Raw genomic sequence first — 15,012 nt, 5'->3', positions numbered from 1 at the left:
GCATACCCTCCAACATTTATTTGATGAAAATAGAGACGTCCTATTCCATACTACTACTACTAGTTAGTTATACCCTGCCCATCTGACCTGGTTGCTCCAGCCACTCTGGGCGGCTTCCAACATATATAAAAACATGATAAAACATTAAACTTTAAAAAAATACTTCCCTACACAGGGCTGTCTTCAGTTGTCTTCTAAAGGTTGTACAGTGGTACCTCAGGTTACATACGCTTCAGGTTACAGACTCTGCTAACCCAGAAATAGTAACTCAGGTTAAGAACTTTGCTTCATGATGAGTATAGAAATCGTGCTCCGGCAGCGCGGCAGCAGCAGCAGGCCCCATTAGCTAAAGTGGTGCTTCAGGTTAAGAACAGTTTCAGGTTAAGAACGGACCTCCAGAATGAATTAAGTTCTTAACCCGAGGTACCACTGTACTGTATAGTTACTTATCTCCTTGGCTCAGGGGTCACATAACTCCATACCCTCCCATCATTTCTCTGATGTTTCTAGAAGGAGTTACCCAGATCTCACCACATCATCCTAGAGGCAAGAAAACAGTAGGTCAGAGGGCAGCCTTTGTCAAGTATGCAGCTGAGAAGACACAGAGGTTTGACTTGCTCATGGTGGGATGAAACCAAACCTTTGGGGGATCTCCCTGGAAGTCTAATGGAGAAGCAAGTTCTGATGTAGTAGTGATGCTATGAGCTTTTCATCTTGTGCTCTGGTTGTGTGTGGGGTAAATAAAACCATATATCAAAAAGACACCAGTCTTCAAAAATACTCATTCGAAGGAAACCAGACCAGAGGGAAGCACTGGCTGCCTTAAGTCTCTCACTAGCCTTAGATTGGGGTGAATGTAACGTATCTTCTGTCCGGGCAGGGGAGAGCTATCACCACTCTTCAAGAACACATTGCAGCCAGGAGAAAGCACTTGAGGTTGTGCAACAGAGTCAGAGAAGGACGTGAAGGGTCACATTTGGTATTCAGAACTCAGGTTGCTCACCTCTGCCATAGGTGATAAGGACTTGCATACATGTGAAGGAAGCCCCCCTCTTTCACATACAGCATAAAAACACAACAGGCTTTCCACCCCTCTTTAGCCAGTCCCCTCAGGTTAGTATAAAATAGAAAAAATGCATTCTGGTAACTTTTGTAAGCTTGTTGACAAGGTTGAAATAATACATTCCCTAGCAGCATGATATGCTTATTCTATTGCATTTCTATTACACCCTTTCATTAATGAACTTAGGATATGTCATCATTTACTCCGGCACCCCTGTTGTTGTTGTTGTTTTTTAAAAAATCTTCACAACAGCCCTGCAAAGTAGACTAGCCTGGAACAACTCCAGCACATAGCATCCTCGGGCAGTTGCCAGAAGTCCAGCACTCCAGAAAGGCCCACTATAGACACCTGTCTTAGGTCCCTCCACCCCACACTGTGCAAGCCACCATTTACATTTTCTAATCTGTTTCTGACATAGCATCACTATGCTGTAATGCAGGCAATTGCGGAGGCAGCTACACCCAGGCACTGCTTTCCCTGCCCGCTTCCACCAACCACTTTATTTGTTGCATTTATTTATTTGTTGACTTTATAGCCCACCTTTTCCTCCAAGGTCCCCACCCTCGTTGAATCCCTACCACGACCTTGCCGAGGTTGGTTAAACCGAAAGGCAGCGACTGGCCCAAGGCCACCCAGCGAGCTTCGTGGCCGAGTGGGGATTCGAACGCCTGTTCTGCAGGACCGCATTGAAGCCAAGTGAAAGAATCGGCACTGCGCCTTTAAGAGGGAGCCGGCAACGTCGCCGCCCCCGCCTCCTTCCCGGCCCCTCGCGCTTGCGCAAGAAGGAAAAGCCCAATAGGTGGGAGGGGGAGAGAAATGTGACCTAGGCGGCCGGTACCTCGGGCAGTGCGCGAGAAAGCGTGCGCGCGCACTTGTAGCACGCAAGAGAGAGAGACCAAGAGGCGCTGAGGCCCTCAGGTGAGGTGAGGTGAAGGGGGGGGCGGACGTAGATGTTCCTTACTCCTCCCTCCCTCCCTCCGTCATCATCATCACCACCACCTTCCTCCATGGGAAAGCGGGAGCGTCTGGAATCTGACTCTGAGGCGAAAATGAACGCGGGGGGTGTGTGTGATCGGGAAAGGAAGGGAAGGAAGGGCGGGGCAGAAGCCGCGCTATTCAAGGCGGGGGGCAAGGGGTAGGTGAGGTCCCTGCACGAGGGGGAAGGGCTTCTTGTTGGCGCGCGCGCGCGCACACACACACACACGCGTGTTCCCTTATTCTAGGTGACAGACGACCTTGCGGACCCGTGTTGGTCTGCAGCCCAAGCAACAGTGAGTCTATTGGCGCCTTAAAAAGTCTTAAGAGGTTTATTGTGGGCTGAGAGGCTGCTTCGTCCGGTGCGTGAAGAATCAGGCTGTATCGGGGCGGGGAACTCGAGGCCCTCTGAACCAGGCAGACAGTATATACAGTATATACAGTATATACAGTATATATATATGAATGTGGGTGAGTGAATGAATCAAGTATCTCTATTTTTTATCATTGAAAGGAGGGTCCTGTGGCACCTTAAAGGACCCCATATTTGTTAGCCAGAATCTACTTTGTAAAAGATGCTTGAAGAGAGTGTGGCGAGGTGGGTGGTTTTTTTTAATATAGGTTCAGAGAAGTAAACATTGGGGCCCAAAGGCAAAGAAATGTAAGAGATGCAGCCTCAAATGTATGCAGCAACCATTCATGATAGCAGTAAATGGCAATTGTGTGGGAGGATGTGTATTGTGAAAGGAAAGGGCAGATATAAAGTGTGGAGGAAGTGAAGTGGGATATATGTGGTGGGCAGGCAGAGTGGAAAAGTTTTAATCATATTGTTCATGAATTCTCTGTTAAAGCACCACAGGCAATATACAGTAAAGGACTATGTAATTATTGGAGTTCAGAACCTTAATTGGTAGTAGCTGCTTTCCATGCTGGTGACAGGTTTTGAAGAGAAGCACTTTCCTTTTTTTAAAAAAAGTACAATACGTAAATAGGATGGGTTTGACTAGGCAGAAGCTGAAAGAACTGGCCATAAGAATAGGACTACAAGCCATGAGGGTCAGCTGCAGCGAAGTATATGTGTAAAAATCGTGAGAGTATGGTAGGAATGGGGACAGTGTTGGAAACTGGCATATATAAGCTAGGCACCAAATGGCTCCTTAAACCAAGGTTACAGTCGCCAAAACAGAATGTCTAGTCTTATTTTTCAAATGATGGAATGACTGTGACTGATTATCAGTTAAATATCTGACTAGTTCAGATGACAACCTTGAGCTAGGTTAAGAACTTTGGGAACTTAAAGAAGAAGTCTTTTTATCCAGGAACAGTTCACATATATATTGGCCTATTCCTACCTCTTTTTCTTAATGGTGACATGGACCATTCATAATGTATGAATGCTCTTCACAACTGTGAGCGCAGGGCTGTCGGGTGGGGTAAGTGAAGACAGGCTACAACAATTAACTATAACGATGTTGACTGCTGTTGCTCAGGCTGCACAGAAAAAGCATTTTAGTTCCTGAAATTCATTATGATTGTGCAGATAAAATATAACTCAGAGAATTCTACAAGATGTAGTATTAGTGTGTGAAAACAGTCCAAATCCAGTGATCCCCAGGCCTCAACAAGCACTGCTTGCTTGCTGTATGTTCTGGATATGTTTGACTGTCGGCTTGTAGGGCTGTCATATAAATAATGTGCACAATGTTTAACAGCTTTCTTGCCAGGCGGGTTGGTAAGATTTGTGATAGGATTCATGATTGTCCAGTCTTGCTCATAATTGTGGAGCTCTATCTTGCATCTAATATATATGGTTATTACTTTTAATATAGCTCTTATTTATATAACCCCTCAAGGAAAATTGTTAACAATGTCTTATGCCCATAAAGATTTCAAGATGATGTAAGAGCTAAAGGTCACAGCAACATGTATGGAAGGATATACCCCAAAGGCATATGAAGGCCATAAAATATATTATTCAAATGATAAAAATGAAGTGAGAATTTTGTATAACATACTCTATTGCTGCTTATATTGTCAATAAATATACTTTCAGTATCCACTTTTTTCCTTTAAAGATAATATCAAGTGATATTAGAAAACCTGAAAATGTCCTCTTTCTTAACATTTAATAGCTTGATCCTTTGGTAATTTCCAGTGCTGCTTCAGCTTGTGTGTTATATTTAAGCACCACCATTTCATTGTTTTTTGTATTTGAAAGAGTGACTTACTAGGGTAGAGGTAACTTACTAGAAAGTTTCAAACTAGAAAAACACATACTTGGATTTCCTCTGAAGGATGCAATAGATATTTTAGTAAGACATAGTATATGTGAAGAATTAAAATATAAAGATGTAGTCTTAAAATGAACAGCTTCAAACAAATTTGATGTTGAATAACGAGCCTTGAACTGCACTTGTATTAGTGTTGACTACAAATAGCCACAGATTTATGCAGAATGTATAAATGGTTCCTTTTGCTTACACTTTATTTTATTCTGTTTTAGGAATGATGTATGAAACAGGATGCCAAGAAGCTTTGTTTTTATGCCTTAGTCTTGCCCTTGGGAACTGAATTGGAAAAAGAATACAAAATGAAAATGCTTCCTGGTGTTGGGGTATTTGGGACTGGGAGCTCAGCTCGGGTGCTAGTGCCTCTGCTGAGAGCTGAAGGCTTTTCCATCAAGGCACTATGGGGGAAGACTGAAGAAGAAGCAAAGCAACTAGCTGAGGAAATGAATATTTCCTTCTACACAAGTCGGACAGATGATGTCTTGCTGCACCAGGATGTGGATCTGGTTTGCATCAACATCCCTCCACCACTCACACGACAAATTGCTGTGAAAGCTTTAGGTACTGTGCTGTTGATTATCTGAAACAAGTTGTGGTTATTTAAAATTCATTCCCCCTTTAATAGATTCACAGTTGTGTTCTCAGGCTGTTGCTGATTACTTAATATTATAAAACTGAATGCTTCATTTTGGCGCAGTATGTTTTACTGTTGTTAGCCGCTCTGAACCCGGCTTCAGCTGGGGAGGGTGGGATATAAATAAAATATTATTATTGTTATTATTATTATATCATTGTCTCACGTTACATAAATTGGAGTGATACTCAACTTTCTGCCCTCTGTGATATTATTGTGCCTGTACAATTTTGGGAAGTATATTTCAACCCATAGATACTTGATTCAGTCTGACATGTGAAAAAATAATTGACATCAGGGTTTTGCTCTTCTCTTACCACTTTAGATTTTTTAATAAGTCTCTTCTCTCCCAATAAATTTGCATAGCAATGTGTCACATACAGAACAGAAATATCTAGGGAAATAGAGGGAAGCAGGAGCTAGCCATTAAATTTAACCAGGCAGCCATAGCTAGTATTACCACCCCTTCTTCCGCTTATCCCAAAAACATGTTTGTGTTTCATTCTTTTGCATTAGCTGATAGAAGGAGTGAACTCTTTTTGTTACTGTAAGGAAATTTTTAGCATTTGCTAACTTGACTTTGCTATTGCATATTAAACTAGCAGCATTGTAAAGGCAATTACAGCTAGATGCTCATTGGAAGAGCATATAGCATGATTACTTGACTTTTTCTTTTTCTAAGTATCAAGGTCTGCATGTTTCAGAAACATAGTAAACAGGAAGTAGAAAGGCGAAAGTATCCCTTGCCTAAGTTTATCATTCCTCAAGTACAGTTCACACAGGATGGCATCTCCAAAACAAAAAATGTTTTTCTGCAGATTAGAGAGGGAATCTTACTGTGGTTAAACTAAATATCCACATATCCACAGTCCCTCAGGGATTGAGTAAAATGCACCAACATGTTTCTTCAGCTTCACCAGCCACTGGGTGTCTGCAAATACCTTATCTTGGTACTTAATCCTTGGTGGGGCGGAGCATCTCTCTAGAGCACTGATTGCCAACCTGGTGCCCACCATTTGTTTTGCACTGCTACTCCTATCTTCTTCAAACCAGTATGGTTTTACTGGTTGGGACTGATGGGAGCTATAGTTTAAAACAGCTGGACATGGGCACCAGGTTGAAGAAACCTGATTGAATGAATGAATGCTTACTTTTGCAGAATATCTAGTGCCTTCCCAGCCTGGTCCCCTTCAGCTGTTTTGGACCACAACTGCCAATTCACGGCAGCACTGGCTGGGGCTGAAGGGACTTGTAGTCCCAAAACAGCTAGAGAGATGGAGTTTCTGCATTAGATGGTTGCACACATGGCTGCTAGTCATCCTTCCTTTTCCTGTACTTTATGAACTGAACAAGGATGACACTGTACAGACAGATAAGAATCCTCTATTTGCTTGAGGCTGCCTAGCAAAATCTGAACTAAAATTTGTCTCCTTTATTCACAGGTATTGGAAAGAATGTCATCTGTGAGAAAGCTGCTACCTCTGTGGATGCTTTCAGAATGGTCACAGCTGCCAGATACTACCCCAAGCTCATGAGCATTGTAGGCAATGTCCTGCGTTTTCTACCAGCATTCATCAAGATGAAGCAGTTAATAGAAGAACACTATGTGGGCAATGTTCTGGTCTGTGACGTGCGAGTGTACTGGGGAAGCCTTCTCAGCCACAAGTACAACTGGATCTGTGATGAACTGATGGGTGGGGGTGGCCTGCACACAATGGGGACTTACATTATAGACCTCCTCACTCACCTGACAAGTCGAAAGGCAGAGAAGGTTCATGGGTTACTGAAAACCTTTGTGAAGCAGAACTCTGCCATCAATGGCATCCGCCATGTCACAAGTGATGATTTTTGCTTTTTCCAAATGCTGATGTCAGGAGGTATCTGTAGCACTGTGACTCTGAACTTCAACATGCCTGGGTCATTTGTTCATGAGGTCATGATTGTAGGGTCAGCAGGACGCCTTATAGCACGGGGGACAGATTTGTATGGCCAGAAGAACACTGCTCCCCAGGAAGAACTCCTGTTTGCAGACTCTTTGAATGTCCATGCAGGCCTTTCAGAAAAAGGATTCAAAGACATACCCCTTCTGTACCTCAAAGGGATGGTGTACCTGGTGCAAGCTCTGCGTCAGTCCTTCCAGGACCAGGAAGACCAGCGAACCTGGGATCCCAAGCCAGTTGCAATGGCGGCTTCTTTTGAAGATGGCCTCTATATGCAAAGTGTAGTAGATGCTATTAAAAAATCCAGCCGGTCTGGGGATTGGGAATCTGTGGAAGTAATGACTGAGGAGCCAGATGCCAATCAAAACCTCTGTGAGGCATTACAGAGAAATAACCTATAATAGAAATATTCCTAATGAGCAGAATATTGAATATGTGCAGAAAACTTTAACATGGATACATTTGTTTCATATTCAGGGGGTGGGAGGAGGTATAATGGGGAATTATAATTGCAGGCAAAACCTCAAAGGAAATCCTTTTGGTTTTTAAACTCATTTAAGAGCATTTTAAATGTTGCAGATTTGTGTCACTGTTTTTTTAAAGCTAAACCTTTTGAACTTTGTATTGTTAGGAAAACTTGAATTGCCCTTTGCACTTAGAAGTAGCTAAAACGAAAAGGTGGGATTTCTACCGTTGGGGACAAGTCTTCCTCCCTTCTGTGCACAGCTCATGTATTTTTGCAGTTTGAATGTAGCACTAGAGATGGTTGTTTAAGAACAGGAAGACAAGTTACCTTTTAGGATTCTTCTTGATGTGGTAAAAGTGAGGCAAATGCAGAAGTACGGTCCTTAAAGAGAACAATTTGTAGTCTCTATAGCTCAGTATCAAACTAGGTGGTGGACATGTATTTTCCTGTATCCTCCCTGTTCACACAAAACCCCACCCCTGTTTTGTTGTAACAGTAAAAAAAAAGTGTTCAGGAAAAGGCCACTGAACTCTCCCATGCCTTCCCTTCCTCCAATCATTTGTTCCAGCCATTTTGGTGGGTCCCTGGCTCTGATTCCAAAAGTGGGCTGGAAATGGAGAAAGTTGTTGGAGTAGTGGACTGAGAGGAAGAAAGTGTGCAAGGGGGGAGGATTGAGCATCCTCCTTCCTGCATTCCTTCTGTTATATTTTCATCCTACAGACTTCCTGCTTTACATATGAGCAGGGTTGACACACGAATGACAACCACATCCATCTAGTCTGTGCCTCGGTACCGAATACTTCCAATTTAGTCTCTGCCTTTGAGACTAGCTGTTCTAGAAGTCACCTGCTGTTTGCATGTGTTGGTGCTCCTTTCCCATAGCAGAGACTGAAGGCCTCTTGCACTTCTTTTCCTGCATTCTCTCTTGCCCTGCTCAGTGCTGCCAAATGCTGCCAATGATTGCTCGGTAGCACAGAAGCCAAATCTAAGTCAGTGATTGTTGTTTAATGAAGCAGGTATTTCATCTGTCAAGGGCTATGAAGTTGATAAGAAAAGGAATATTCAGTTGCTGTTTTCAGCTGCATGCTGACAGGGGTAGTTGATTTAATCGAACACTGGGCGATCTTCCCTATCCCTTGTCCTGACTTGTATCCTGTGGGAGCTGTGGTGCTTCTTGCGTAGCAGATCATAGTGCACAACTACCAGATCTCAGAGCTGCTCTTCACTAGGCTGACGCTGAGAAGCAGCAGCTAATTTTTGTATAAATAATACTGTTTACTTGAATGTTTTTATTGTTTTCCTACTTCGTTTTCCTACTAGGTTTTAATCCTGTACATTAATATAAAGCATTAATAAGCAACCTTTCTTGTGTTTTTGTAAATGGTAACATTATGGAAGAAAAACTAAAAATAGATAAAATCAAGAACTAGAACACCCTATTTTTCTATTTTTCTATTCTGAGCTTTTAAATTTATTTTTAACCCAAACAGCTGTATCCTTAATTCTAGTTGCAGATGTTGGTTTTATACAACTGGACTAACAAAAGACAGTGTGGACAGTGTTTTGTACTGGAAAAGTCCAAATTCTAGAGTAAGGGAACCTCCCAACTTTCTGTTTACAATATGTGGAATTTGAGAATTTAAATGCTTTGTCAAGACCTGTGAAGATAAGGAAGTCCACACTAGATAAGCCATTGGAAATCCTTGATTGAGTTTTTATGCAAACTTGAGAAGATAGAAAAATAATTTAATGAAGACTCTTTCTTTGATTACATATGTGAATTCTCTTTTTCTTTTAGTGGCAAAGAGCAGTATGATACTCGCCGCTTCCCATTTTGTAAGTCTTTCATTTTCTGGTGGTGGTGGTTATTGTTATTGGGGGGAGGGGAGGTTATGTGCTCTTCCTTTTCCTTTGATGGAATGCAAATATAGCCAGTTTAAAGAGGGGAAGAGGCACAAATGTCCAATTATTAGTCTCTTTCACCACCTTCCAGCACAGATGAGATATACTGTTGCCAGACTGAGTATATTTGTAAAGGATAAAATGGAGGTAGGGTATACCGCCGTTGTTGTTTTAGAGGCAAGTGAGGAGACAACGCAAACACTTGACACCTTAATATAATCAACATTTGGGGAAATACAATTGGTAGCATAAAGGAGCATCTAGCAAAATGACTCTGTCTCAGGCCTTGTCTCTTGGAGGAGTAGCTAAGCATTCTGTTAGATGTTGCTACTTGTGCTGTGGCGACAGTGGTGGGACTAGGTGAGCCGCACAGACGCTGAGCATCTTATCAATGTCCACCTGAGTAGACTTGTCTACTTCAGCCTTTGCTGCAGCTCCCGAAGTTGCATTTGTCGGAATTCTCAGCTCTTTTCCTTTGTCTTCTGCAACAACAAAAATAGTCAATATGAACCATTGTCCTGTCCCATGAGCAGGTATGCAGAAGCAGTGTGATAGTGGACCAGTGACTTTCTGAGCCCACAATGGAAACTCTTGGAATTCTTTGACTAAACCATTGTCCTGTCCCATGAGCAGGTATGCAGAAGCAGTGTGATAGTGGACCAGTGACTTTCTGAGCCCACAATGGAAACTCTTGGAATTCTTTGACTAAAAATAGGGAGTTCTGGACACCACATGAAATAGCAGGTTCACCTGTTTCATTGGTCTCTCAGCTCCAAGTTCAGCTGAACCCATTGTTCTACTCCAGCCCTTGTTGTGGTATTGGATTTGTGAAGAAGGAGCATGTGAAGCTCCCTTTTTTGTTCCCAACCTGTTACCTTTGAGTGGAGTTATTCTTGGTTCCAATGGGCCTGTCTTATTATCTAGAGCAGAATGCACTTCCAGCGGAGGCAGGTCACACTGTTTGTCTGAGGGGCTGTTCATCTCTGGGTTATCATAGTTGATATATTGGTATAAGGGACGCAGACGCTGTGACTTTCCTACAAATAACGACAGTGAATGCTGGATGATAGATGGCTTCTAAGGCAAAGGCTGTTGGTGAGATGAGAATGAGACACACACACGTACGTTCTACCTAAACCTCAGCCTATTCCTTCCTTGCAGATGATGGTCTGCCCCTCTACACCTTGTTTCTATCTGCAGCTACCCCAGCAAACAGCCAGGCTTCTTCGTTCACATCATTGATGGAGCAGTAAGAACTTGTGAGGGTTCTTTTTCTGCCCCTTGAGAATGAACTGATGTCTTCCTAAATATAGCACAAGGACTTGGGAAGCAGAATTTCCATTCCCCCTATATTGCAATGTAGTTGAAGAAGAAGTTATTAAGAGTTCAAGCAGACAGACAGCTGCCTGTTTCTGGTGCCTGTTTGTGCACTTTTCAAGAAGTGCTGGGAATTAGAGATGGTTTGGGATCATGGGGCTAAAGTTAGAAGTAATATCCATCCTGCTTGGAGGCCAGCTCAGAAGGATTTCCTGGTGTTTTGAAAAGCTGCAGCTAACTGTCCCCTTTTTCTATGTAAGATACATATATAGCTTTTAAGGGACTGCTACTTCTTCAACTGGTGCTGGTGATTGTCAGTATTAGCCGTGGGAAATATGATCATTTTGTACAAGCCAGTCATTCTTACTGTAGATATCACTAAGTTAAAACTAGTATCTCAGATGCATCAAGTCTCTCTCTCCCCCCCACCAGGAATCATGCCCTGATACTGAAAAAACCTAGCTTGTAACTTCCCATTTCTTTGCACTCACTCTCTACACCTGTAGCCTCTGGAAGCAATGTGCCTGCTGTGCTAGCAGCTGGGACCACAGTGATATCCAGTGTGCTTTTCCTTTTCTTGGATTTCTTGGACTGTTTGGGCACGAGAGAACCTTCAGTTTTGGGGCCCTCTGTCTCCTCCACCCTTGGAGGGAGCTTCTTGAAATCGGCATGTTGGAAAACAAGCATTTCAGAATCGGTTCTGTGGGGGAGAAACAAGATGCAAGAGGGCTGAGGAGTCAAAGGGAAAGGGGTCTGGTTCCAGTGAGTGTCCCACAATCCAGTACAGGCCTTGGGCTCCATTTGCTGGAACAGGAGTGGGAAACTTTGGCTCCACAGACCAACTTTGGCAGGTAGATGGGACAGTCATCATAATGTCAGGGAAAGGCCAAGAAGGATCAGAGGGGCATGGAAGGGATGGTGTGGTGGTGCTGTTGCCACCAGCATCTTCCCCCTGAATTAGCTGCCTCCTTTGCAATGCCAGGCTGCATTATCAGTGCTAGGACTACCAGCAAAAAAGTTCACTAGGCAGCATTCGGAACATAGATGGGAGGAAGGTATTTATGAAGCTGCCTTATAGTGGCCATTGCTCCATCTTGCCCAGTGCCAGTTATCCAGCACAATTGCGCAGAGGTTTCTTTCAGTTCTGCTTTCTGACATCCTTAAACATTTAACTTTAGATGCATTTAATTTGAGATAAAAACTGAACCCAGTTCCTTCTCCCATGTGCTCTGCTTCTTTGCTGCAGAAAATATATGGAAATCCATCGTGACCTACTTCACCATTCTTGCTTTAAAGCCATAGGTTGCTAGCCAGGCCTGGAGCATAGGAACGGATTTCAGATGCCTGAGTTCTGTAAACAGCTCTTGGTGCCTCTGGATCTCTTCCTCAAACAACTTGGCATGGAGAAGAATCCCTTTCCCATCTTCATGCCACTGTGGGAAGATGCACATAGTCAGTAGAGAAGGCCAATGGCAAGAACAAAAGCCTGGTTTCATGATCCCTCCGGAGGTTTCTTGGAGACCACAAGAAGGGGAAGCTTCCAGCATTTCATATTAAGCAAGTCATATGCCACCTTTGGGCACCACATCTCCTAAGTTCTGTAAGAGAGGGAAGTGCTTTCAGAATAGATCATGGTTGTCACAGGACAAAAGTGGGGAACTTGTGGCCCTCCAGATCAGGCCCAGCACCACCATTGGGCCAGTATGTGCAGTGTCCAGGGGCCTCAGCCATGCCACTATTCACCACCTCTTGCTGGGTCCACCTCGCCAAGGCCCCCTCTGGAAATCTGAACTAGTCCTGTTACAAATTATATTGGGACTACAGTTCTGACCTCAGACCACTGGGCATGCTGGCTGGGGCTGCTGGGAGCCGGAGTCCACTAACATCTGGATGGTCAGGGTTGGTTTTTTTTAGCCCAGTGTTATAGTAAACACAAATCACCCTGCACCCCTGAACAAAATTTGGAGAACTCTAGCGAGGTAGCATCACTGGAGAGAACAATGGGTTTCTGATTCTGAAAGGCACAACTTGCTTCTCGCGGTGGAAGAAAAATTTCAGTGGCACCATATCACAGAGAGAAAGGCTCCAGATCCTAATGAGGCTGTTAAAAAGTCTAAAAAATCCCAGACCCGGGCACATTTAATATCTGGCATATTCTGATGTTGCAGGGATTGGCTGCCTAGAAAAGGCATATAATTATTATTTTTTTAAGGGCAAACCCAATGGAGGAAGCTTTCAGCTTTATGGGGTGACCCTGGAGTAATTCTTTTGGGGGAACAAAGGGCCATTATTGGGAGGGTTCAATGATCATTTTTGTGTGTTACCATCCTTGGTCAGGCAGTTATGAGCAGGTAAGTTCTTGTCTCAGCACTGCTAGGTGGAGCACTGAATCCCTCTGAGCTATGGCCCCTTGCCTCAGCAGTGAGGCATCTGCTTTGCATGCAGAAGATCCCTGGTTCAATCCCTGCCATCTTCAGCTAGGACTGGGAATGTCCCAATAGAAACTCAGGGGAGCTGCTGCCAGTCAGTGTAGGCTCTGTTAAGCTAGATGGACCAATGACCCTGACTCTGTAAAAGGCAGCTTCCTTTGTTCCTATGGAATATCTTTGTAGGGCTGCTGCTGCTTGTTAATTCCCTGAAGCCGTTCTTAACAGAGGCAGCATGGTGCTTCCTGTGGGTAGCTGACAAACATCCACAGCCCTGAGAGGTAGGCTAAGAGACTGTGATTAGCCCAAGGTCAGCCAGGGAGCTTCATGTCTGAGTGGGAGGATGTGAACCCTTGTTTCCCAGGTCCAAGTCCAACACTAACCACTGCACTATACCTAACATGCTTCTCTCCAGACATTTCTGCAACATGATCTTCACTTTCCCCTGCTTTATGAGCCTGTGGTATGTCCTCAGCGTCTGTAAACAGGATATCCTGTGCTATCTGCATCGCCTTCGTTTTCTCATAACTACAGCACTCATCCTTTACCTCCAGTGACTTGATGGTGGGGTTGTCCAGGGCTGCAGCCAGCTGGAACAGGAAATGAGGAGGTGCTGCCTTCCCACCTGTTTTCTTGTCATTGGGGATCCGTGCAGAACCAGCCATTGACTGCAATGGAAGAAAGTTCAGAAATCACACATCTGACACAGGCCTCTGCTTATGTTCAGTTTAGATTTTGGATTCTACTGCTTTTAATATGTAGGGTTGTGTGTGTGTGTGTTTTAAATACATTTTAATCATCTTCTAAAATCAGACTTTTGATTTTGTATTGTAAGCTGCCCTGGCGATCTGTCTGAAGGGTGCAATATAAATTTCTATAATGCTATCCTATTCTAACCTTTACAATGGGGTAGCAAACCTATGGCTCCCCAGATGTTGTTTGACTCCAACCTCCATCAGCCCCAGCTAGCATGGCCACTGGTCAGGGATGATGGGAGCTGTAGTTCAACATCTGGAAGACCACAGGTTTACTGCACCTACTTTACACAAACTCTTAAGACTGGATAATAAAATACACCTATCTATTCATACTGATTTTTTTTTATCAGTGTAGACTCTTCTGTAACGAAATTGAGTCAATTATGAAATTCTAAATCTTGTAGAAATAAACAAACAAATGGGGGGGGGGGGACTAAAGCGAGGGAGAGAATTGAGTGGGTGTTATAAATACCGCAACTTTAACTGGCACCTGAGCAGGCTTTCCCCTCTCCTCCCTCATCTCTCTTTCTTTGTGTGGCATGTCTTTTAGATTGTACAGGTGAGGATAGAAACAGCCTTCTTGCTGTTGTTCTTGTAAACTGCTCTGATAGCCTTTATAGTCAAACACTGGGGTAAAGGGTGCTGTAAACAAGTAAATGTTGTAAGCTGGAAGAGGGCATGCAGACTGGCTGGAACCTTGCACAGGAGCACACTTGCAGCCCTGTTATTCCAGCTTTTTGGGGTGGCGAGGCTAACAAATTTCATCTTGCCTAAGGCCACCCAATGAGTAAATGGAAGAGGCAATAATTTAACTGAATTGCAACTCTGTCTCTTTTCCCTCTGCCTTCCTCAGGTGCTCTCATTATTATTTTGCACTCACATTCTGAGTGCAAGAAAGACAGGTAATGAGGGTTTAACACCTGCACCAATTTCTGTAGCACTGACCGAGTCTCAGCGAAGGATTGTTCAATAATTCTGGCATCCTATCATTCTAATAACATTTCCTGTAGCCTTTGATGTCAGCAGCACTCCTCAGTGGATGGCAGGCCTCTTGTTTTAGTCCTTGATATGCCACAAGGATAGGCGGTTTCTCCCTCATGCAGATCTGCCCTTAAAATTAACTAACAGATGCTCCTTCCTTCCTCCCTTAACTGAAGCACTCCCACAGGGAATTTTGTTCCATGCTAAGGATGTCAACAAGGTCACCGCTTTTTTCATCTCTTGGTTGCATCATGAGTCGCAG

The 15,012-nt window shown here is 43.7% G+C and overlaps 2 protein-coding genes and 1 long non-coding RNA gene across 8 annotated transcripts in view; 1 reads left to right on the top strand and 2 right to left on the bottom strand.

Moving 5' to 3' along the window:
• LOC310683081 overlaps window positions 1–1,687 on the bottom strand; it is a 36,515-nt gene extending 34,828 nt beyond the window's left edge. The window contains exon 1 of the long non-coding RNA XR_014514275.1: window positions 394–1,687. This is a non-coding gene — a long non-coding RNA (uncharacterized lncRNA). The remainder of the gene's footprint in view (window positions 1–393) is intronic.
• Window positions 1,688–1,842: 155 nt separating this feature from the next.
• GFOD2 (Gfo/Idh/MocA-like oxidoreductase domain containing 2) lies at window positions 1,843–14,105 on the top strand. 6 transcript variants are annotated; one of them, XM_083452530.1, is made up of 6 exons: window positions 1,848–1,981; window positions 2,287–2,334; window positions 4,542–4,887; window positions 6,403–7,272; window positions 9,165–9,202; window positions 10,430–14,105. In XM_083452530.1, the coding sequence occupies exons 3-6, from the start codon at window positions 4,551–4,553 to the stop codon at window positions 10,508–10,510; spliced, it is 1,326 nt and encodes a 441-aa protein (XP_083308656.1). In that variant the 5' UTR covers window positions 1,848–1,981; window positions 2,287–2,334; window positions 4,542–4,550; the 3' UTR covers window positions 10,511–14,105. The 6 variants fall into 6 exon arrangements, with proteins under 6 accessions (XP_083308655.1, XP_083308657.1, XP_083308658.1 ...); XM_083452529.1 differs by lacking the exon at window positions 2,287–2,334 and having other exon boundaries at window positions 1,843–1,981; XM_083452531.1 differs by lacking the exon at window positions 2,287–2,334 and having other exon boundaries at window positions 1,843–1,981; window positions 13,198–13,239.
• Window positions 9,466–13,676, bottom strand: LOC310683052 (uncharacterized protein C16orf86 homolog; the record flags this gene model as incomplete). Its single annotated transcript, XM_083452577.1, has 5 exons — window positions 9,466–9,750; window positions 10,144–10,305; window positions 11,077–11,285; window positions 11,861–12,018; window positions 13,560–13,676. 5 exons carry the CDS (start codon window positions 13,674–13,676, stop codon window positions 9,596–9,598), a joined length of 801 nt encoding a protein of 266 aa, XP_083308703.1. The 3' UTR covers window positions 9,466–9,595.
• Window positions 14,106–15,012: the final 907 nt, after the last annotated feature.

Source organism: Podarcis tiliguerta, assembly GCF_965153285.1.
Source record: "Podarcis tiliguerta genome assembly, chromosome: 8".
NCBI classification, from domain to species: domain Eukaryota; kingdom Metazoa; phylum Chordata; class Lepidosauria; order Squamata; family Lacertidae; genus Podarcis; species Podarcis tiliguerta.
The sequence above is the reverse complement of the archived record's forward strand: the minus strand, read 5'-3'. Positions and strand labels throughout refer to the sequence as shown.